Here is a 25715-nt window from a genome sequence, read left to right as displayed (position 1 = left end):
ATGAGACCATAATTCCCTTACATCCTATAGTGTCTAATACTTATAATTACCCAAATACTGGGAGACACCAACTGGTTCACGATATTAGATCTTAAGGATGCTTTCTTTTGTATCCCTTTGCACCCCAACTCTCAATATTCTCTCAATTGTTTGCTTTTGAGTGACCTTATTCTGAAACTAGTATTTCCCAGCAGTATGCCTGAACGGTACCACCTCAGGGCTTTAGGGATATCCCTAATTTGTTCTGAAACATCTTGGCATGAAAATTAAGGGAGCTAGAGTTAGACAGGAGAGCAAATACTCCAATATGTAGATGACATCCTGGTATGCAGTCCCACTAAAGAGGACTCAGATAAGAATGGCATTCAAGTCTTAGACTTCCTAGGAGAAAGAGTACTGGATCTCTCCATCCAAGGCCCAGATTTCTAAACCAGAGGCAAAATATCTGAGGTACATCCTAAGACCAGAAAATCAGACCTTGTCCATCAAACAAAAGGAGGTTGTCTAAAAGGTGACACCTCCACAAACAAAGAAATAATTCAGAGCCTTCCTGGGTATGAGAGGATTTTGCAGGATTTGAATCCTAGGATTTAGGTTCATTTCTAAGTCACTGTATGAGGCCCTGACAGGGCCAGAGCATGAACCTCTCAGAGGAGTTTGCATAGTAATAAACCACACATGTGTTACATTAACAATTCAGGATTAGTTGAACTGCAAGTTCAAAAGACTTACCAATAGGCTACCTGGCCTCATAATTTCAGTAACCCCACTGCTCAAACTATCTGAATTCCATCAAAGGATATCTACCAAGTGTGACATTGTACCCACCTTTCCTGGGACCTTTAATTGCTATCATATTGTGGCTACTCTTTGGTCTTTGTTTAACCTCCTTGCAAAGTTTGTGTCTTCCAGGTTGTAACAGTTCCACATCAAAACTATGGTTATGCTAGGATTCCAGCCAGTCCCTGCCTTGGATTCAGACAGATGATTCACCCTTGGGACCCTTAGACAGGCAGCCAGAAATTTCTATGTCCTCACTATGCAGGGTCAATGCCCCGATCAACAGGAAGTAGATTCAGAAGACTGACTTCTTCCATCATCAATTCGTAAGAATAAGGTATGGAATCTCTGGGAGGGGGGAGGGAAAATGAGACAGAAATAATACAGGGTGGTCACACCTGTATCATTAAAAGCTATGGGCTGATAAAACCCTGAAAACCAGGGTGTGGACCAAGCTGACTAAGAGCAACTAGACCCAACATGGTGCTGAATTTGACCCAGATTTCACCTAGGACCTTTTTATATGCACATTAACACACAAAATCCTACACACATTAGCGCCATGACAGTTCCAGAAACACCCATATTTGGTGTAAAACTGGGTGGCACCACAGTTCCAACAAATGCTCATCTTCTTCCAGGAATTTTCGTGAATATTCCGCCCCTTGGTTTAAAAAAAACCATAAAGATAGAAACCCCAAACCCCACTGCAAGACTCTGTCTTGAGTACATCTGCACTCCACTTTCTTAAGTGTGTACTTTTTACTTTGTGAAAAATCTCTGTACTCTCACTAAAAAACAAAATAAAATAAAATTTGCCAGTATGTCACATTAAATATAATTTATACATGGCAACATAAGCATTAGAAGCAATTAACTAGTTGATACAGTTTTGTAGACATCTAACTGGGCGTTCATTAATTTTTGTTTTCTTTTGTTTTCATGTTTTGAGATTAATGCATTTCTTTCGGGTTTTCAAACATTCCCATTGTCCCCTGTAAAGCTGGTACACGTAAGGAGTTGATTCTCTTGTGCTTAATGGATACAATGGGCTTGCACAGAGAGACACAGGAATGGCACCTCTTGGCCAAATCCATGGTACACCAAACTCAAGATGCTTTTACCACCCATGGCCCAAAATGTTTGAAGAGAGGAGGAACCCAGAGTTCTAACACCATCAGTCAGTTTCACTTGTATTAGTCATTCCATATTCACAACCACTTTTTGAGGTTGAAATTAGTATCCTCATGTTCCAAACAGGGAAAATAACCACAAAAGGTCTCAGCAACTTGCCCAGTGTCCCATCTCTAGAAAGTGGGCTTTTGAACCCAGGTCTCATGGCTCTGAATTCCACCATCTTCAGCTTAGTTATGACTCCTGCAGGCACAGCAGAAAGTCATGGCTGTCTTTCCTGACATTTAAAGTTAGATAAATACTGGCCAACTTCAATGATTATTTAATGTTCTGCCATTCTTAAATTTGTTTGCATCATTTAGGAAATACTCATTCTTTTTATGTCTGTATCTTCTTGCCCAAAATTGCCCTTATTCAAGCTGTAAAAGGTACTCCCATGTAAGTGCTGTTTATTTTGCTTTTTTTTTTAACTACTTTCTGTGTTCCTTCTTAGCCTTGCCTGTCATGAGAAATCTCTCCTCTTTACGCCTAGATCACATGCTGTCTGTAGAATTCACTTGGCACTTGGAACCCAATGTCTCCTTTTCATTCCTGCTGATCTGGTCTCTCTCAAACAGCACTCTGGGATCCTCCAAGCAAAGATTGGATCTTATGCTTCTTGCTGTCTGCCTTAGCAATGTGGTCTAATAGTAAATGGGTCCTGGTTTCCAGATCCCCCTCTGATGCTAGCCAGTTATGTGATCTTGGGCAAGTCACCAAACATCTCAGTCTCTTTATTTATGAAATGGAAACAATAGTTGTCCTGCTTACCTCACAGGATTATTACAGAGATGAGACAGCAAGTCAATGTCTAGGTAAGTGCTTTGCAATCTAGAAATATTACGCAATTATACAGGGTTATTAGCCAAAAGTATGGCTGAGTGATATTGGGAGGAGTAGGTCGCTAGGGTCTCCTGCCAAACAAAGGAGTTTATAAACTGTGACAGGGACCACTACTGCACTAGGCTTCCCAAGATCACAGCAGGTGCATGAACCAATGGATTGGATTTGATGTGACAGCTGATTTGGCAGTCAGCCTTCTAAGAGAGCAAGGAAAAATTACCAGGCAGTGACACTTTTCTGAGCCAGCAGATCTCCTGGTGCCTTCAAAAACTCAATCCCTGAGTGTTACCATTGGATCACCAGACACCTAGAATATACCAACAGCTATTGCCAACACTCAAGTACTTACCTTAACAAAACATCAAAGGTGCAAGCACAGATGCTGGTACATGGAAAAGGCACTTTGCCAAATCTTTTCTTAAAGTCCCAAATTGTCAAGGTGAAGAAGCTGTGAGAGTAGAATGGGCTAAAGCACAGTGAATAGTTCTGGAGGAAGCTGAGGCTGGGGAGAGACTGAGAGGGAAGGAGGCTACAAGCCCAGGATGAGGGGCAAGAAGGGAAAAATCAGATGCTTCAACTAGTAAATCTGGGCTTAACAATTCACTGGGGAAATGCTTGCTATGGAAAAGGAATAGTACGTTCCTTTTCCACATACTGAGCTATTCCACAGTATAGCTCAAAATGGAAGCAAAGCCACCACCTGTAATAAATTGCAAGCAAAGAAAGACACCTGGGCTGTCAAGATCTAACATCGCCAAGGCTAGCCCACCACTCCAAGTCTAAAACCTATCTCCCTGTCCCCCAGTCTAATACCTACTATGGCCAGCAGGCCTCTTCATTCTCTCAGCTCTTTCCAAAGGCCCTAGCTTTTGTTCACAACGGTCCATCCATCTTTCCTATAATGGCCCCCCTTGGTATATCCCACTCAAAGCCTGTATGGCTGCACTTGACAACTGGGCAAGTCTCTCCTCCTGCACAAAGCCTACTCCATCCACCCCAGTACCTTGGAATGCCCCACTCCACTGAGATCATAGAAGACTTGGTGCATGCATCTCTTGTAGAGCAAGCTTTTCTAGAAACACAAGTGAGCAAATGTGCATGTGTTTCTAGTTTGAGTTCCCCAAAAATCAGAGCCTGAGTCAAGGACATGGATCAAGGACTTCAGTGCAGGCTGTTTATTTGGATGACGATGCCAGAAAGCAGAAGAGTATACGATGTGAGACAGGGAAGGAACCAATCAAGGATGCATTATTAATGATCTACATCTTGAGCAACTGGGCCGCAACCACATTGGAATCCTCTGAGGAACCACATGGAATGTGCCTGGGAATTGTCCTAACTGAAGACGGGTGGCTGGATCATATGGCCATGGTCTTGCCTTCATTGCTAGGGTTGCCTTTGGAGGCTTTATCTTGCCCCTCTTTTTGTGGTTTCAGTTCACAACTCACACAATGGTGTATGTCACCTTTTTGGTGTGACACACCTCCCTGGGCTTCAGAGAAAGCCCTGAGGCTGCAAATCCATGGGAATCAGTTTGATGCACCACAAGTCACCCCAAGATCTGCTGCAGTGAGCATGCACATGCTTTCTCTTGGCAACAAGATCATAAGCTCCTGGAGTGCAAAGATCATAAAAGGAGAAAGAAAACCAGGCAGATGGCTTCAACTGTAGACTGACATCATTTTGGCTAAAACCTTGAGATAGTTTGCTCTTGGTTGTTTTCAATTGATGACATTTTATTAGTCCCCTTCCCCTATGTTCTCACTGAGAAATAAAACCATAGCATTATATGGCAAAACCATAGCATTACATGGCAAAATCATATAAGGAAATAACACAGGAAAAGCTGTGCCTTCGTTCATTGCAGCAGCAACTGTGTCTACCACCATCTTTAATTCAGAAGAAAAGTGAGAGAAATCTCACCTTTTTCCATTAGATCCTTTGCTGGCCCCCATCTTGCCAGTCCTTCAAGAAGCAGGGTCAGACCCAAATGACCAGACTGACTCTGGGGAAGTCAAGTCATTTAACCTCTCTGAGCCTGAACGTCCCCATGTGTAAACGAGGGACAGTAACTGTGCTGACACCACAGGGATAATGCGAGCATCACATACGGTAATGTTTGAAAAGACTTTGCAAACTGTAAACAGACATTCAAATGTCAGCTATTATTATAGCAGGTTTGGGTCCCAGATACTTGCCCTGCAGCAATCCCTGCTGTGCCAGCTGGACAGGATCTTGCTTCCTTCTCTGAAAAATCCAGCTCAAGTTTTACACCACCTAAGGACACATGTCCCATGCTGCCCAGGTTATTATTTATGTAGGTGCCTTGTGTGATTTCAGTGTCCCCACTGACCACAGGGCTTTGTGCTTCGCTTTTTTTTTTTTTTTCCCAGCTGAATTTTAGACTCACACTTTTTAAAAAATCCATAAGAATGGCTCTCAACTTCCCCTGGGGAAAGTACAGGCACCTCAGCATGACCTCAGGGCCCTGCCCAGGTGGAGACCTGGCTACCCCAGTGCAGGCCAGACCACTCTCCTCCTCCTACACTCTGGCCTCGTCACACTGCTCCTGGGCCTCCTGCACCCTGTCTCTCCAAGTTGCAATGCCTCCTCCTTGACTTCCTCCATCCAACTCACATTCATCATTTTCAAGTTAGTTTCACCCCATTCTTCCATGAAACCCTTCTTAGGCCTCTTCATACACTCATTCCTTAGGTTTTTGTTTCTTTGTTTGTTTTTAATTTTTGTTTTAGAGACAGGGTCTCGCTCTGTCACCCAGGCTGGAATGCAGTGGCACAATCATAGCTCACTGTAGCCTCAACCTCCTGGGCTCACATAATCCTCTCACCTCAGCCTCCTGAGTAGCTAGGGCTAAAGGCATGCGTCACCACGCCTGGCTGATTATATTTTTTATTTTTTGTAGAGACAGGGTCTCACTATATTGTCCAGGCTGGTCTCAAACTTCTGGCTTCAAGCCACCCTCCTGCCTCAGTCTTCCAAAGTGCTGGGATTACAGATAGAAGCCACTGTACCTGGCCAATATAGATATATATATTTTTAGTATCTAGTATGTGCCAGTGCTGTGTAAGTGTTGTGAAATGGTGAACCTATCTCTCTTAATCCCTTTTCTTACAGATCTAGAGACCTTACTCACAATACTGGTCTGGGACTTAGACAGTGTGCCTGTGAGTTTTTTCCTTTATGGCTATTATATGCATGCACTTTGCGTCTACCCCACTTAAAAGCTAGATCTTTGAAGAGGGCTTCTTTGCACCTTCCTACTCACAAGCAAAACAACATGCAGCATAGGATAGGCATATGTTAAAAAAGTGCATGACCCCACTCTCAGCCATAGGGCAAAGAAATACATGGGGAAAGCTATGATAAATTTTCTACACAATGATCAATTAAAAACATTAAAAACATAAGAGCATGCCTTGACACAAACATGACTTAACTAAATACAAGAAGGTTTAGTTCCGGGCCCCTAGACAATACAAGTTAATGTAATTTCCTTTACAAATGCTGCCATGGGGGCAAAAATCTGTTACAATAAGAGTCCAGAAGTTGAGACAGATGGAAGTTTCCAGCTTGAGAACTGAGAGATGAAGGGGTGTGGCTCTCGTATTAATGAAAATCAGATGCCACCTTGTGGCCAGAAATCAAAATCCAGGGATTTCGCTGGGGAAAAGAATTGAGTGCTGTGAGAATCAAATAGAAAATTGCATTCCACAAGGAACACAGATTATCCCAATGAAGACACTGTATACTCACATTTACCCTCAAAAGACTTCTTTGCTGTAATCTATGACCTCCTTATAGCCATAATCCTTAAGTCAAACACGTACAACACTCAAAAGCCTCCAAAAGCCCTGCTCATTATCCATAGGACCGGCTGTCACCTCAGCTAAAATGCAGTGTTGATTTATCCCAACAAACTCTCAGGGAAATATTGATCTCTGAAAGAGTAAAGATGACATCACAGATATTTTCAGGGAAATTGGGTGAAACACAATTTTCTTTCAAGAGCAAATAAATTCTCAGAGACAAGAGAATGAATATTTTGCAAAATGTTGGCTACATGAAATCATTTTTAACCAATATTTTATAGGCATATATAAGTGACCAATTTTGACAGTACTGGGAATTTTAGGATTTTTCACAAACTAAGAGCCACTGAATAGAAAAGATCAAAATAAACATAATCATGCCTTATTGCAGATATCTAAACTTTTTTAAAACTACAGACCAATACTCTCATGAACATAGATGCAAAAATCCTCAACAAAATATTAACAAATCAAATCCAACAACATGAAAAGAATATGCACCATAAACAAGTGGGATTTATCCCAGGTGTGCAAGGCTGGCTCAACATTTACAAGTCAGTTAATGTAACCCAGCACATTAAAGGCTAAAGAAGAAAAATCACATAATCATATCAATAGATACAGAAACAGCATTTAACAAAATTATACCCATTCATGATCAACATTCTAAACAAACTAGTAACAGAGGAAAACTTCCTCAACTTGATAAAGAAAATCAACAAAAAACCTACAGCTAATATCATACTTAATGATGAGAAACTGGAAGCTTTCCAAATAAAATCAGGAATAAGGCAAGTCTGTCCCCTCCCACCACTCCTTTTCAACATTGTATTGGCTGGAAGTCCTAGTGAATGCAATAAGACAAGAAAAGAATAGAAAACTAAAAGCTATACTGATTGGGAAGGAAGAAATAAAACTGTCTCTGTTCACAGATGACATAATTGTTGATGTGGAAAATCTAAAAAAATCAACAAAAAAACACCCTGGAATAAATAAATTATAAAGCCAGGTTGCAGGACATAAGGTTAATATACAAAAGTCAAACATATTCCTATATAGCAGCAACAAACAAATAAAATGTGAAATTAAAAACACAAAACCATTACATTAGCACCTGCCAAAATAAAATACTTAGGTATAAATCGAACAAAACACATACAAAATCTAAATGAGAACTACAAAACTCTGAAGAAAGAAATTTAAAAAGAACTATATAAATGAAGAGATATTTCAAGTTCTTGGATAGGAATGTTTTATACTGTCAAGATGTTAGTTCTCCCCCGATTGATCTATAAATTCAGTGCAATTCCAATTAAAATCTCAGCAAGTTATTTTGTGGATGTCAACAAACTGATTCTAAAGTTTATGTGGAGAAAATAAAGATCTAGAACAGCCAACTCAATATTGAAATATTGAAGGAAAAGGGCTGGGCGCAGTGGCTCATGCCTATAATCCTAGCACTTAGGGAGGCCAAGGCAGGCAGATCACAAGGTCAGGAGTTCAAGACCATCCTGGCCAATATGGTGAAACCCTGTCTCTAATAAAAATTCAAAAATTAGCTGGGAATGGTGGAGCGTGCCGGTAGTTCCAGCCACTTGGGAGGATGAGGCAGGAGAACCAATTGAACCTGGGAGGTGGAGGTTGCAGTGAGCCAAGACTGCACCACTGCACTCCAGCTTGGGCAACAGAGTGACACTTTGACTCAAAAAAATTAAATCAAGTTAAATTAAATTAAAAAATAAAATGAAATATTGAAGGAAAAGAACAGTCAGAGGACTGTCATGATGCAAATTCTAGTGTTGTTAATAAGCTACAGTCATCAAGACAGTAAAAGCACTCTTTCACTAAGTGGTAATGGTGAAAGAATAAACAAATAGATCAATGGAACAGAATAGAGCCCAGAAACAGATCCACATAAATACAGGCAGATCTTGTCTTATTGCACTTCACTTTACTGTGCTTTGCAGAGGTTGTGTTTTTTATAATTGAAGGTTTGAGGCAACCTTGCATGAAGCAAGTCTATCAGTGTCATTTTCCCAACAGTATGTGCTCCCGTTATGTCTCTGTGTCACATTTTGGTAATTCTCACAATATTTCCAACTTTTCATTATTATCACAGCTGTTATGGCAAGCTGTGATCAGCGATCTTTGATACTACTATTGTAATTACTGACCTACGTCCATATAAGATGGCAAACTTAATTGAGAAATGTTACGTGTGTTCTGACTGCTTCACTGACTGGCCATTCTCCAATCTCTCTCCCACTCCTCAGGCCTTCCTATTCCCTGAGACATAACAATATTGAAATTAGACTAGTTAATAACCCTACAAAGGCCTATAAGTGTTGAAGTGAAAAGAAGAGTCACGCGTCTCCCACTTTAAGTCAAAACATAGAAATGATTAAGCTTAGTGAGAAAGGAATGTCAAACGCCAAGATAAGCCCAAAGATAGGCCTCTTGTGTCCGACAGTTAGCCAAACTGTGAATGCAAAGGAAAAGTTCTTGAAGGAAATTTAAAGTGCTATTCAAGTGAACACACAAATGATAAGAAAGCAAACAGCCTTATTGCTGATATGAAGAAAGTTTTAGTGGTCTGGATAGATCAAACCAGCAACACCATTCCCATAAATCAAAGCTTAATCCAGTGGAAGGCTGTAACTCTCTTCCATTCTATGAAGGCTTAAAATTGTGAGGAAGCTGCAGAAGAAAAGCTTAAAGCTAGCAGACATTGGTTCCTGGGGTTTAGAGAAGAAGCCATCTTCCTAACATAAAAGGGCACGATAAAGCGACCAGTGTCGATGTAGAAGCTGCAGCAAGTTATCCAGAAGATCTAGGTAAGATAATTGATGAAGGTCGCTACACTAAACAGCAGATTTTCAATGTAGATGAAACAGCCTTCTTTTGGAAGAAGATGCCATCTAGGACTTTTAAAGCTATAGAGGAGAGTCAACATCTGCCTTCAAAGCCTTCAAAAGACAGCCTGACTTTCTTGTTAGGAGCTAACGCAGCTGGTGTCTTTAAGTTGAAGTCAATGCTCATTTATGATTTCAAAAATTCTAGGGTCCATAAGAATTATGCTAAATCTACTCTGCCTGTGCTCTATAAATGGGACAACAAAGCCTGGATGGTAGCACATCTATTTATAGCATGGTTTACTGAAGGTATTAAGCCCACTGTTGAGACCTACTGCTCAGGAAAAAAATATTTATTTCAAACTATTACTGCTCATTGACAATGCGCCTAGTCACCCAAAAGCTTTGATGGAGGTGTACAAGGATATTAATATTTTATGCCTGCTAATACAACATCCATTCTGCAGCCCATGGGTTAAGGAGTAATTTCAATTTTCAAGTCTTATTATTTAAGAAATACATTTCATAAGGCTACAACTGCTATAAATAGTAATTCCTCTGATGGATCTGGGCAAAGTAAATTGAAAGCCTTCTGGAAAGGATTCGCCATTCTAGACACCACTGAGAACATTTAGGATTCATGAAAAGAGTTCAAAATGTCAATATGAATAGGAGTTTGGAAGAAGTTGATTCCACTCCCGGGGATGATCTTCAAGGGTTCAAGACTTCAGTGGAGGAAGTCATTGAAGATATAATGGAAACAGCAAGAGAACTAGAATTAGAAGTGTAGCCTCAAGATGTAACTTCATGACAAAACTTTACTGGATGAGAAGTTGCTTCTGTTTTTTTTTTTTTAGACGGAGTCTTGCTCTGTCACCCAGGCTGGAGTGCAATGGTGTGATCTTGGCTCACTGCAACCTCCAACTCCCAGGTTCAAGTGATTCTCCTGCCTCAGCCTCCCAAGTAGCTGGGACTATAGGCACGTGCCACCATACCCGGCTAATTTTTTGTATTTTTAGTAGAGACGGGGTTTCACCATGTTAGCCAGGATGGGTCTCCATCTCCTGACCTTGTGATCTGCCCAAAGTGCTGGGATTACAGGCGTGTGCCTCCCAAAGTGCTGGGATTACAGGCGTGTGCCTCCCAAAGTGCTGGGATTACAGTTGTGTGCCGCCATGCCCGGCCAAGAAGTTGCTTCTTATGGATGAGCAAAGGAAGTGGTTTCTTGAGATGGAATAATCTACTCCTGTTAAAGATGCTATGAACATTGTTGAAATAAAAACAAAGAATTTAGATATCTTACACAAACTTAGTTGATAAGGCAGCAGCAGGATTTGAGAGAACTGACCCCAATTGTGAAAGAAGTTCTACTTGTGAGTAAATGCTATCAAACAGCATTGCCTACTACAGAGAAATCTTTCATGAAAGGAAGAGTCAATTGATGCAGCAAACTCTCTTGTTGTCTTATTTTTTTTTTTTTTAGAAATTGACACAACCATCCCAATCTTCAGCAACCGCCACCCTGATTAGACAGCAGCCATCGATATGAAAGCAAGACTTTCCACCTCCAAAAAGATTATGACTCCCTGAAGACTCAGATGATCACTAACACTTTTAGCAGTAAAATATTTTAAACTAAGGGGTGTACATTGTTTTTTAGACATAAGGCTATTGTACACTTAATAGACTGCAGTATAGCATAAATATAATTTTATATGTACCGAGAAAGCAAAAAATTTGTTTGACTCACTTTATTGCAATATTTGCTTTATTATGGTGGCCTGGAATCAAATCTGCCGTATCTTTGAGGTATGACTCTATAGCCAACTGATCTCAGACAAAGGAGCAAAGGCAATACAATAGAAAAAAGATAGTGTTTTCAACAAATGGTGCTGGAACAACTGGACATCCACAAGCAAAAAAAAAAAAAAAATGAATCTAGTCACAGACCTTATGCCCTTTACAAAAATTAACTCAAAATGGATCACAGTCCTAAATGTAATATAAGAAACTACGACATTCCTAGAAGATGACATAGAAGAAAATGTAGATGACCTTGGGGTTGGCAATGCCTTTTTAGATAAAAACCAAAGGCAGGATCCAAGAAAGAAATGATAAGCTGGACTTTATTAATATAAAAATTTCTGTTCTGCAAAAGACACTGTAAAGAGAATGCAAACCCAAGCCACAGACTGGGAGAAAATATTTGCAAAAACATATTTGATAAAGGACTACTATCCAAAATATACAAAGAACCTTTAAAACTCAACAATAAGAAAACAAACAACCCAATTAAAAAATGGGCCAAAGACCTTAGCAGATACCTCACCATGAAGATGTACACGTGGCAAATACACATATGAACAGACGCTGCACATCATATGTCCTCAGGGAAATACAAATAGAATAATGAGATCCCAGTACAAACCTATTAGATGGTCACAATCCAGAACACTGATGACACCAAATGCTGGCGAGGATGTGGAACAACAGGAACTCCCATTTGCTGTTGATGGGAAAACAAAATGACACAGTCATTTTGAAAGACAGTTTTGGCAGGGTTTTTTTTTTTTTTTTTTTTTTTTTTTGAGACAGAGTCTCACTCTGTCACCCAGGCTGGAGTGCAGTGGCGTGATCTCGGCTTACTGCAACCTTTGCCTCCCAGGTTCAAGCGATTCTCGTGCCTCAGCCTCCCAAGTAGCCGGGATTACAGGCATGCACCACCACACACAGATAATTTTTTATATTTTTAATAGAGACAGGGTTTGTCCATGTTGCCTAGGCTGGTCTCAAACTCATGGGCTCAGGCAATTTACCTGCCTTGGCCTCCCAAAGTGCTAGGATTACAGGCGTGAGCCACCACACCCAGCCTGGCAGTTTCTTACAAAGCTAAGCAGACTCTTACCTATGATCCAGCAATTGCCCTCCTTAGTATTTCCCAAAGGAGTTGAAAATCTATGCTCACACAGGAGCTACACATGGATGTTTATAGCAGCTTCATTTGTAATTGCCAAAACTTGAAAGCAACCAAGATGTCCTTCAGTAGGTGAATGAATACATGGAGTACATCCAGACCAGGGAACGTTATTCAACACCAAAAAGAAATAAGCTATCAAGCCATGAAAGGACATGGAGGAATTTTAAACGCATGTTACTAAGTTAAAGAAGCCAATCTGAAAAGACTACATACTTTGTATGTTTCCAACTACCTGACAGTCTGGAAAAGGCCAAACAATAGAAACAATAAAATGATCAGTAGTTGCCAAGGGCTACCGGGAAGGAGGAAAGAATAGACAGACTGCAGAGGATTTTTAGGACAGTGAAACTATTCTGAATGATAGTACAGTGATGGATACATGCCATTATATTTTTGTCCAAATACATAAAACGTACACCACCAAGAATGAACCCTAATGGAAACCATGGACTCGGAGTGATAACGATGTGTCAGTGTAGGTTCATCAGTTATAACAAATGCATCAGTCCGATGAGGGATGTTGCCAGTGAGGGTATAATGCATACATGGGGATGCGTTATGGAAAAAATCTAGTATCTGCCTCTCAGTTTTGCTGTGAACTCAAAACTGTTCTAACAAAATAAAGTCTATTTTTAAAAAAAGTTTTAGACATATAGACCCTACAATAAAAAACATCATGGAGGCCAGGCACACTGGCTCACGCTTGTAATCCCAGCACTTTCGGAGTCCAAGGCAGGTGGATCACAAGGTCAAGAGATTGAGACCATCCTGGCCAACATGGTGAAACCGCGTCTCTACTAAAAATACAAAAATTAGCTGGGCGTGGTGGCACGCACCTGCAGTCCCAGCTACTGGGGAGGTTGAGGTAGGAGAATCGCTTGAACCCGGGAGGCAGAGGTTACAGTGAGCTGAGATTGCGCCACTGCACTCCAGCCTGGCAATAGAACAAGAATCCATCTCAAAAAAAAAAATCATGGAAAATATATAATGTGCTTTCCTATAGTAACGGACTGTGGGAAAATAAGGGCATCACATTCCGTGAGCTGCTGGCACACAAGACCCATTTTGTTTCAAGCACTAGGCTGGAGGGCTTGGACTGTACCAGAGACCAACAGTCCTCACTCAGAGTTCAGAAAGACATACAGGCAAATAAATTATTTACTTGCAAGTGCACAGAAACATAGCAATTAAAAACATATTAAAGAAAAGGATGTGAAATAGTCACATCCATCATTCTCCTATATCAAGTTCCTGGATTTTAGTCTTTATTTGTAGAGTAGTTTAGGAAGTGGGAAGTGAGAAGGAGTAAAGCAAAATGGTTAATGAATGATTCTTTATGGTAGGTAAGTTAAAAGGCCTGTGAGATTTTCCTTCTAATTTCATCTAAAAAGCATGTAATCATATTTTAATCACAGACTTAGAAGCTAGATAGAGCCTGTACTCTGTGGACATTATTACAGGCTAGAGAAGCTAGAGGAGCTATTATTACACGTCATCTGGCCCAACCCTTTCATTTCACAGCTGAGGAAACTGCAGACCAGAGAGATTAAGTGATATACCCAACATCACCCAAGATCACTCAACCAGTTTAGTGACCTGCAGGACCAGCATCTAGGCCTCTGACCCATCTGTTATATGCTCAATGGTTAAAATGGACCAGAGCAAACAAATCACTTCATTATATGAACAAATAAGAAAGTTATCCTCGCATTGGAATCCTCTCAAAGGTAATTATATGCTTTTCAAATGTGGCTTTGAGAAACTTGCTGATCTTAAAAACAAAAGAGTTATAGAAGCCAAGGTAGACATTCAAGAGAGCATCAAGAAACAAAGATTTTGATGGAAGTCAAAATCAGCAAAGATAATCTCTTCAAAGTAGGAAGCTGGATCAGATTAAGTGTGACAGTAAGAGTCTAAGGACGTTTGTTAAATGAGTGCTCTTGACAACCCAAGCTCATTGGAACACCACGAGGCTTAGAACTTCATGTTCCATTCTGTGTAAACGAAGTTTTTCTACCATGATGAATAATAGGCCCAGGGTTTGGTTCATTCTTCCCATCTAGAACATTCTTTTCTCCTGGCTGCTCTTCTCAGTATGACTGCCTCTCAGTCTCATTAACCATGACCCCCTTCATGTGTAATTTATCCAGATTTTACTCATTTGTGAGCTTGAGGGGAAATATGAGAGGGAGTTGTGCAGGACAATTTGCCCTCAGACCTTGGACCCTACTTAAAGATTGCGAAATGACCATGGAGTTCCATTGTTATGGATATACACGAAACCCTGAATGGATCACTGGATGTGCTAGAGACTACGCAAAAACCCAAGGAAGCTCCTAGCACGTAGGTATTACCAGTTTCCAGGCTGGTGATGTTTTTGTAGTCTTAGACCAAAGCCACTGAAGCTTGGGAATTGGCCTTGAGTCCTCAGGTTTTTCTGTTGCGGTCAAGGACTCTCAATGTTGAAAGTGCTGATAGAAAGCAGCACCCATTAAAGTCTCATGAAGCCCAGAGCTACAGACAGAAGACATTATGACTATCTATAACTATTTACATTAAAATTTGCACATTGATATGGTTTAGGACTGGGCAGGGTGGCTCACACCTGTAATCCCAGCACTTTGGGAGGCCGAGACGGGCAGATCATTTGAGGTCAGGAGTTTGAGACCAGCCTGGCCAACATGGTGAAACCCCGTCTCTACTAAAAATACAAAAATTAGCCAGGCGTGGTGGCACACACCTGTAGTCCCAGCTACTTGGAAGGCTGAGGCAGGAGAATCGCTTGAACCCAGGAGATGGAGGTTGCAGTGAGCCGAGATCATGCCACTGCACTCCTGCCTGGGCAACAGAGACTCCATCTCAAAAAATATGTGTATATATATATATATATATATATATTTGTTTGGATTTGTGTTCCCACCCAAATATCATGTTAAATTCTTATCCTCAATGTTGGAAGTGGGGCCTGGTGGTAGGTGACTGGATCATAGGGGCAGATTTCCCCTTTGGTGTTGTTGTCATGATAGTGAGCTATCACGAGATCTGGTTGATTAAAAGTGTGTAGTGCCTCCCACCTCGTTCTTTCTTCCACCCGCTCTGGCCATGTAAGACAAGCCTGCTTCCCCTTTACCTTTCGCCATGATTTTAGCTTTCCTGAGGCCTCCCTGGCTATGCTTCCTGTACAGCCTGTGGAACTCTGAGCCAATTAAGCCTCCTTTCTTTATAAGTTACCAGTCTCAGGTATTTCTTTATAGCAGTCAGTGCAAGAATGAACTAATACACACATTATTTATTTCTAAATTTTATGCAGACACAATCGGGAAAGATTGAGGATGTGCTAGTATATTTTACCAGCTGGTTGCATTAGGCTCAACATAGAAATCTTGGGATATATATTTGTCACCTGTCAACCCAAGCTAAAGGTGTCCATCAAGAGAATATTTTCACTGTTCAGCAGGCAGCAAGAACTCCTTCCACGAACTCATATACTGATGAGGACAAACACCCCCTGGTACATATATCCCTTTGTTCTTTTTAAACCCCCTCTTCCCTTAAAGGCAGCCACCCCAAGGGGCAGCATGACAATAATGAAGAAGCCAGATGTCCACGGTCCCTCTTTCTGTAGCTCTGGGCTTCATGAGGTTGCAGTCGGGTGCTCTTTCAACACTGAGAGTACTTCACAACAATAGAAATACACAAGGACTCCAAGGCGATACCCAAGCTTCAACTGCCTCAGGTTGAAGACTAAAACATCAGTGGTATGATTTTGATTTATACTTTTTCTTGTCACAGACGAGTTTCTGATGACAGTGGACAGGGGTTGGGCTGTCTGTCTCTGCTAAAGTGGCCCTTGTGTCCTCTTAGCAGTAGTGCTGGGGGCTCTGCCCAGAGTCTCACTTACTATGGAAAATGAAACATCAAAGCTACCATAGGTAAATATGAGCATAAGGAAAGAACAGCTTCTTAAAGAAGCTATGGCAACAGGAACCTAGAAGTCTGGAATTGTGTTATATCCATGGCTTCACAAAAGAAAGGTCACATGTTTACCAAAATAACATTACCTTTAGGAGGCAAGGCCAGAGAAATGGGGAAGCTCAGAAGTATCCTGAATTTGATAAATGTATTGGGAATACAGATTTTATGGTATGTTGCTGGGGACCCTTAAAGAAATTTCTTTCCTACAAAAATGCCAGGACAGCGGATGGTCTATAAATCATTTAACTTCTTGATAGATATCTAGTTTGTTTTCCAGCTTTTCACTTTCATGAACAAGACTGGGATGTGCAGTTTTGAGTATTTGTCTAATTATTGCCTTTAGGTAGCCTCTGAAATATTATGCTAGATACAGTAGGAATGGTGCTGGGTGCAGGGGGTCAGGGGAGGCGGGGTGTGGAAGCAGCTGAACTTGGTGAAGGTGACATTTAAAAGGGAATCCAAAAAGGCAAGAGAATAAGTGTAGGGAAAAACAAACCAGGAACAAAGAAGACAAGAGCAGGGAGAGACAACATAGGGCTTTTTTTTTTTTTTTTTTTTTTTTTTTTATGGCTTTAGTTGCTTATATGTCACACCTAAGCTTGTAGAACTGATGACTACCCCTCCTTTGTAAAAGGCTCACCTCTTGATTACTTCATAACTCTCTGACCACTCCAGCCTCTCCTGGTTCCCATTTCTCTCTTCACTATTAAATGTAAGCCTTCCATGAGATTGATTTTTCTCCCTAGGGACTCTCCTCTGCCCATGGCTTTGGCCATCACATCCCTTGGCCTATATGCCAGGTCCTTTGTTCCAGTTCCAGCCTTTCTCCTGACCACCAACATTGCATTTCCTTCTGGGGGTCTCCACCTGGATGTCCCACGGGAGTTTCAAGCTCAACAGGACATCAGAAGTTTGTTACATACAATGAACAATAACTGTCACTCTTATGCAAAATGCAGGAAACAGTAGGCTGGAGGGCTACGGAGAAAACAGGAGTGAATACACTACAGTCTCTGCCCTCACTGGGCACACAATTCTGGGGAGAAGGCAGCAAAAATGCAAAGTGAGGTCAGCCATGGCAGGTTGGAGGCCTGTCAAAGAGGCTGTAGATACTGACAAAGAGGAGAGAAAGATCACACAGACAGGCAAATGAGGAGGAGCTCCACAATGCGGTAGTAAATGCTATCTGCAAGGCAGCCTGAAAAGGGGAACTTGAATGAGCAGAGAGGAGGTGGCAGGAGAGGGAGGAAGACATTCCAATGGGAACAAAGTTCTGGAAACAGCACAGCACCACCCTGTTAAGAAGATTAAGACCTCAGGGTCTTACACAACCATCCTGCTGACCTATTCTGTTTCTCTCTAGTCACTACCTTACACACAAAGCTAAACTGGGAACTGCCATATGCAGGAAAGCCTACTAAATTCAAACAATGAAGAGCCCTTGAAGATCTTAAGCAACTGAGTAACATGGTAAGCCTCTGGCAGCAAGGGGGGATAGTCTCTTGAGAATGGAGGACAAGTTGAGATCCAAGAGATCTCCAGCAGGCCACTGGACGTTGAAATCTGGAGTTCAGGAGAAGAATCGGGGTGCTACAGCCCCACATCTAAGAACCATCTTCCCAGAGGAGGGCAGATCAGCACCAAGGGGTGTGGAGAGACAGGATCCCCAGCGGCAGAACCTTTCCAAGCAGCCACACTTAGGTGGCCCAGAAAGGAGCTGAAGCTGGTGAGGGGTCAGAGAAGGTAGTCATAGAGGTGGGAGGCCAGCAGGAAGCAGGGAAATGGAAGTCAAGTAGGGGAGCTAAAGAGAGAGCCCTCAAGTGTTGTGCATGCTCAAGGAGAAAGACTAGGGAGGGACCCATGGACTTAAGAGATGTGGCATCTATGCCCAAGGAGGAGGAGGACTAAAGACAGACTCATGGACTTGGAGATCAGGCATCTACGCCAAGAAGGAGCAGGACTAAGGAGAAATCCATGGACTTGAGATGAGTTTTCCATGCCCAAAGAAGAGGAAGACTAAGGAGAGACCCATGGACTTAGAGATGAGGGATCTTCTCTGCCGCCATGTATTAGTCCTCTCCACCTGGTCTTCCTACTCCTCTCAGACAGCCCAGCCTGTTCTCAGCGTGCCCTAGAGTCCTGCACCCCCCAGGCCTCTGTTGACTTCACCTCTACACTCTCATCGATCCAGTCCCACTCATTCTGTTCCAGTCTCCTTCACCTTTCTCTTAGTCATCCCTCTTCTGGACGATTTCACTGTGACACAGAACTGACCATCTCCTGGCCTCCTCCATATTTCTTCTTCACTCGGTCCTATACACTTTAGCCAGATGAATTTCCCTAGAACCAAGCTCCAATCATGGTGTCCCCTGCTCAAATACTCTTGGTGACTCCCCATTACCTACTGCTTAAAGGTCAAACTTTTTACAATGGCAGTCAAAGCTCTTATGTGCAGCTTACTTACCATGAGGGTGTCTCCTACAAAGCCCTTATGGATGCATACCAAGCTCTTTTCTCCCAAATTGTTCTTATTTCTCTTAGGCCACTCACTGCATACAGACTTAGACCAGAGGCAATGCTTTGTTCCCTTGCAAGCAATCATAACCCACCTCCACATCTGCCCAGTTGGCTGTCTCTCTCTTGTACAAGACTAGGCTCATTACTTCTCTGAAATGTTGGTCACGTTAAGTCCCCTCCTTGGGTAGCAGCAGAATTCTCTCCTGGAAGAGGTAGCTGATAACTAGAAAACATGGAACTCAGTAAGGAGAACTTGCCTGCAGAGGAAAGGGTATACCTTCCTTTTACGGCCTTTTTAGGGCTGGAATTTGAATGTGGTCATGCTGGAGAGGGCTCTTGAGTGATAGAAAAATAGAAAGATGCCTCCATGAGGAGGCAGGTGGCAAACTAAGAGGGGCACCACAGAAGGGGCCCCCAGGTTGACGTTGGGTTCTACTTTTTATATTTTCCTCTCAGCAAATCTTCACCAAACACCTAGCACATACCAAGCACTATGCTATGTGCCAGCAGTGGTGTGCCGATAAACTAGCCATTGGAAAAGCAAAGGCCTTGATAAGTAGCGCTTGACAATTTCTGTGGTGTAAATATACCCACTGTTGCTGATTTCAAGCTGCCAACATGGTAATGTGGAATGTGAAGCTGGGAAGGAATGTGTGCTGTACAACCTAGAGAGCTGGTGCAGGGCCAGCCCCAGCACACGACTGGCTGGTAATAAAGCAGCAAATAAGACAGACAAGGCCACTGTCTCATGGAGCTTGGTCTAATGGGCACAAAGCTACTGTTTTGCTTCCATGGCTGACTTTGCTACCATCTTGGTGGGTCAAGATCTGATTGTCTTAAGGAGTTTGCATCTCTGTACTCTTCTACCAGGCTGTAGGGCTTTCGAGGACAGGGACCACATCTTATACTTCACTCTGTCCCCAGCACCTGCATGAGGCTCTGCTCATGCGAGGCACAGCCAATTTGTTGGCTGATTGATTCCGTGGTGGAGGGAGAGGGGGAATATCTGTTGAATGAATCCATATCTACTGGAAGCAGACCATCTGTGCCGCCCACCCCAGAGGAGGGGAAGCAACCACAAGCTGGAGTAGCACAGCATTGGCCATGGGCAAATTACAAAACAGGGAGTTTATCCCAATGCTCCCCATCCACTAACCACCACCCCTTCCCACCTCCAGGCACCCCTGCATTGGCCAGTTCTCAGGCCTGACCTCAATTCTGACCCTGCACCCTGGCAGGCCAAGGGCTTCAGTGGTCATACTGAAGGTGGGTGCTCAGACTTTCAAAACTGTGGAAGAGTCAGAGTCATCCCTGGCTTCTCAAAGGGGTCCAAATCTTCCCTCCTCCCACCTCCAAAAGAGGTCACATTCTCTGGCTTAAGCTGAGGTGTAAGACAGAGAAGACAGGGATGAGCACAGCATGTTCCAAAGAACCACTTGCAGCCTGCCACACCCAGGCTTTCACAATGAGAAAGAGAAGTGCCACCCTCCCCAGCATAGTGAGCCAAGCCAGTAGGAGGGCTGCCGCTCCTGCCCAGCGAGACAACACAAACACCACCATCAATCTGCTTGCCCTGGGGAAATGGGGTTGCAGGGGCAGTTCCTGTCAAAGCTGCAGCCTTGGTCCTTAGTGCTCAAGAGGAACAGGCATAGGCCCCGTGAAGGACGTCCCCTCTTGCCATCCATTCCCTTCTCATTTCAGGATTCCCACCACAGAGCCCACAACACTTCGAAGATCAGTACTTTATTTTCTCTAGCTCCAGTGTTGCAACTGTAGCAGCATATCAGAAACATCCCCACACAAAAACACACAATTCTCCCCTTCTTCAAAGAGCTGGCAACAATTGAGAGGCAGAAACAATAGTTACTACGGGCATTTGAGAAATTTAAGAGATAACACTTGCTCACCCTTAAAACATACATTGTGCGTCTTGCAGGTAGGAAGCAGCAGTACATTTGTCATTCAAAGACACAATCACCCTTAAATAAAGTTAAATAAAACCTTATTGGCATAACAATGTGTTGGAGATGCAGCTTTATGGGGACTTTGGAGGAAGGTGCTTGGAATAAGACATGAGCATTTTAAAAGAAAAACAAAATGAAGGAAGCAAACTACACGTAGAATGTAACCCAGTAAATAGATTCAATGCAAAGTTAAGAAAACATAGTCGTGGGGAGAAGATTTCACCCATTTGGAAAAAATTAGTTTATCATTCTAAAATAAAGCTTTGATCTACAGGTAGTTGAACCTCAAATCATGGTTTGGGCAGAAGAGCTACTCACACACACATACCACGTAAAAGTACGAGTGCTATACTCAGGTGGCACTGGCTGGCTGCAGATGTCACTCCAAAGACACCAGTGACTGAGTATGTCCAATGGTTATACTGAGTTGGTCACCAGGTTGGGATAGCAGGGTGGGGAGGCCTCTATTTCACACTTTGCAATGTCAAAGTCACAATAAGAAACCGGACTGCAGTCTGCACGGGGCAACAATACCAACTTTGGAGATAAAGGCCAGAGGGGAAAGTCAATTTCTACAAAATTAACAAACACTTGCATCTGCTCAGTGCTTCACAACTTTCAAGGCTTTCCTCAACCTCCTGATGACCAGGCATGCAGGCTGGCCAAGTGGCTCCCCGAGCTGACTCGTCCCTCAATCATACAGGGAGGGGCCTGCAATCAGGGCCCACAGGGCTCCAGGGTCCGGTGTTTGCCCTTTTTTTTTTTTTTTTTTTTTTTGAGACAGTCACTCTGTCGCCCAGGCTGAAGTGCAGTGGCACAATCTCAGCTCGCTGCAACCTCCACCTCCTGGGTTCAAGCAATTCTCCTGCCTCAGCCTCCCAAGTAACTGGGATTACAGGTGCCTGCCACCACACCCAGCTAATTTTTTGTATTTTTAGTAGAGATGGGGTTTCATCATGTTGGCCAGGCTGGTCTCAAACTGCTGGCCTCAAGTGATCCGCCTGCCTCGGCCTCCCCAAAGTGCTGGGATTACAGGCATGAGCCACCACACCCCACCTTCACCTCTCCTTCTTGCATCCCCCTAACCAAAGGAGTGCTCCTAGAGAAATCAAGTTTATTTTCTAAACACCAGTGAAAGCAAAATCCAGTAGGAAATACCTTGCTTCAGCGTGGCATATCTTAAGTGGACCAAAAGGGGTGGTAGGATAATTTTTTTACAAATTTGCTTTAAATTCTACTTTGAAATTTAGAATTTGATTTTTCCCCTCCATTTGCAGAATTTAACACCATTTAACACGAACCCAAGGCAGGTTGAGAGCGGAGATGTGAACATTTTCAACAGCAGCGTGGACTTTACGGCTTTCTACATCCCCATGTGGGTTGAGGCCGCGACTGGTTTTGGGGAGTGGGGAGCAGAGCAGGGAGGAGGTGTTAACCCCCAGATGGGACAGGGCAGCAGCCAAGCCCCATAGCCCAGCTGCAAGGGGCTGTTCACGGGGCACACGTGGGAGGTACCTAGTTTGGCTCTTTCCCATTCCTGATCTGAAAAAGGAAGTCAACTGACTGATAAAATTCCTCATCGCTATTAGGGCAAAATCTACCCCCCAAGGCACTGTGTGCATGGTCCCAAGATGGAAATTCTCCAAGTGTTACTTCCTAGGCAGTAGCACCACTCAAAAGAATCCAGGCCTGCGCCTCCTCGGTGAGATGCACCACACTGACCGTGCTGGGTGGCGGCAGGTCAGGACCCGGCTCACTGAAATGCAAACACACATGAGCTTCCTGCTCATTTTTAAAGACAAGCTCCGGTGAGGGCTCCAAATCAGAGACAGTGCAGCTCGTCTCATCGGTATTCCCTTGCACGGCAGCCTGGCAGAGCACCAAATGGCGCAGCTGGGGAAAACGGGCTTGTATTTTCTCTGAGCGGCAATCTGACTCGGCACACACCATTTCAGAAAGCGAGGCTGCGAAGCCTGTGTTCTCGGGTGACGCAGAGAAGACAAGGATGCAAAATGGCTTCTGGAGAGAGGGGTCTTCCGACTCGGGCATGACGGTCCAGGTCAGACCTCAGCCGCAGGGCCCTAGCAGACAGGCCTATCTCTTGTCACATGCAGTGAGAAGCTGTGACATGAGAATTAATGGTTGGGACAAGACAGGGGGACAGACAAAGACCGGAGACATGCTTCCCTAGACTGCACAGGCAAACACAGGAGATGAGATTCAGTCAAAACACACAAAGATCACGTTACCTGAAGTGCCTGAGTTAAAAGGCTGATGCAGAAACAAGTCCTAGGATGAAGGTAGGATTTATCCCAAACACCTGCCCCACAAGTTGCCAAATGCTGCCTATCAAGGGCTTCTAAGTGCTGACCCAGGAAGGCAGGCATTCACATCACTCACAACCAGGGGAGGAAGCGGTCTCAGCAAGTTTATGCCGTCACCCCAATTCTGCTGGGCTCCACCACCCTCCAGCGTGCGAGATCCTGCCACCTGGCATGTGTGCGTGTGTGTACACAGCAAGAGAAAATAGGCCAGGGCCAGATCTCTGGTCCTGGAATTTTGGGGAAAGACAAAGGAAAAAGGCACATGAAGGTGGCTGATCGAATTTAAAAGAAAAAAAAAAAAGGTAGCTGCAAGTGACATATCATTATTTTGATTTTTTTTAACGTACCTTTTTTCCCCCATGAAAAGAGAAATTCAAAATATAAACTTTATTATTTTACATTCAAGTGAAACTTCCATCTGGAGGGGCTAAACACAGCTGCAGGCCACATTCAGTGATTACTTTGGTGCCTTTTTCGTTCACCTGATGGAAGAATTCAACCCTCTTATTTAAAAACATAACAACAAAAATAGCTGGAGAGTCCCAGCCGTAATACTAGGTGTAGACACGCACAAGCACACACACAAATTCAAAAACTTCTACATAGAAAAATAAAGGATAAACATTATCCATCTATTTTGTACTGTGTAATGGAACTTTTATATACATAAAAAATTTGTTTACTGTTTTCAGTCACTGCAAATTTTCTTCCCTCCTCTGGGATCTAAGGATCCAGGAAGGAGGCTGCCACAGTGAAGCAGAAAAGCTACATTCTGCCCAGGGAGGAAGAGAAAAAGCAATTTCTCGCTCCCCTTCCCAAGTCTTTCCTGTCCACCACCACCTCGGATGTCCCTGCAGACAGCCTTCTGGTGAGCGGCCGTCCCATCCCCTCCTCTGTCTAAGGCATTGGGGAGCAGAGGGCCCATAGGCAGCACCCTGCAAAAAAAAATGATCTAGGTGTGAGGAGAGGGCAAGGGGCTGGATGCAGGCAGAGAATGACTTTAAGATTCTATGATCCCTTCCCACAGCCTGTTCCTTTAGTATGGAGCTCGATTTTCCAGCTGGCGCTTGGTGAGGAAGTACTTAAAGAACTCATAGACAGACCAAGAAATGGCGGTGGAGGGCATCTGGTAGATGACACGCGCCTGGATGCCTTTGAAGTAGCCGGCCAGGCCGTTGAGCTGATACACCGTTCGGAAGGCATTGGCCATACCCGACAGCCGGCCGCTGATGTTGGCCAGCGAGAGGGCCACGTTCTCCTGAGTGTTGAGAAGGGTCTTACAGACGTCCAGGGGGGTCGTGGCGGCCGCGGCGAGGGCCCCGGCCAGCCCGCCTGAGATGATGTGGGACTGCGGGTTGTAGGTCCGGTGGGGGTTGACCTGCTCCTGCAGGAACTCGTAGGTGATGAAGTGGATGGACTGGAAGGGGATGTTCATGGTCAGCTGCGTGGTGTAGCTCCGGTAGAAGGCCCCTAACCCCTCGGTCCTCCACACCGTCCGGATGCAGCTGAGAGCTGACCGGTGCTGCGAGTTGTACATCTGCAAGCGCTGCTTCACCACTGTGGTTGGAACCGCGGGGCAGGCCAGACGGACAGCCAGTGGGCAGTGGGTTGGATGTGGCCCCACCCCAGGTCGGAATGAAGCCAAGCCATAAAGAGAAACAAGCCAGTTAGACACCGGAAACAGGCGAGAGCCAGCACACACAGCCCTAGTCTGAGCAGCCGCAGAGGGCCAGCTCTCGGCAGTCCTGGGTTAAAATCCATTTTTATCTCCAGGACTCAAGGCCTGGAAGGTGGCTATTTCCTTAAGTTTCTCCCGCCTGAATCTTGCTGAAGGCAGCCCCCGAACCAGGCAGCCACTTCAGACTAGAGTCGCTGATCTATTTCCCAGATCCTGGCTACCCCTGGTAGGAACCCTCAGGACCCACAACAAAGCTGAATCCTGTCCCCTGTCCCCTCTGCCCTCCTCCTTCCCCAACACATCTACTGGAAGCGTGTCTCCTCATGTATTCTCAGGGGTTTGTGCCTCCAGTGGTAATTCTAGCTTCTGTGACACAGTGCGTTTGGAACAGACACTAGAATTATGTCTGCCCAAGTTCAATGACATTCTAACTGGAGTTCACAGGACAAGAGGCAAATGAGACTAACTGTGGTACCTTAGGCTCAGGGTTTTAATGGCCTCATGTATTGCCAAATAAATACATACAATGTGCTTTACTTTTAAACAAATAAAGACTGTAAACCAATAGTTATGACAAAGAGAAAGAGAGAGTTTGAGCCTCACTTTTTTCTCCTTTAAAAAAGATAAACAAAACCCTTGCTTGGCTACACGAAGTTAACTACCTGGTTAGTGACCAGGTCCCTGAATGAACTGCCATAAAAAGAAGCCCAAGATATATATTATGTAAGTGAGTATTTATTTGGGCATTTTAGGTTTTTCATTGAACTACTTCCTAGAAGGGTTCCTGTCCATCCCCCCCCCG

General features: G+C 43.7%; 1 protein-coding gene and 1 pseudogene across 1 annotated transcript in view; one reads left to right on the top strand and one right to left on the bottom strand.

The window, feature by feature from the left end:
• Positions 1 to 22383, top strand: part of LOC100597129 — a 63052-nt pseudogene extending 40669 nt beyond the window's left edge.
• SLC25A37 (solute carrier family 25 member 37) overlaps positions 20675 to 25715 on the bottom strand; it is a 46576-nt gene continuing 41535 nt past the window's right edge. Inside the window, exon 4 of the mRNA XM_003272874.4 lies at positions 20675 to 24792. Coding sequence (XP_003272922.1) covers positions 24272 to 24792 — 521 coding nt within the window. The 3' untranslated portion in view covers positions 20675 to 24271. The remainder of the gene's footprint in view (positions 24793 to 25715) is intronic.

This window comes from Nomascus leucogenys, chromosome 8 (genome assembly GCF_006542625.1).
Source record: "Nomascus leucogenys isolate Asia chromosome 8, Asia_NLE_v1, whole genome shotgun sequence".
In the NCBI taxonomy this organism is placed as follows: Eukaryota; Metazoa; Chordata; class Mammalia; order Primates; family Hylobatidae; genus Nomascus; species Nomascus leucogenys.
Note: the sequence above shows the minus strand (reverse complement) of the source record. Positions and strands in the feature narration are given on the sequence as shown.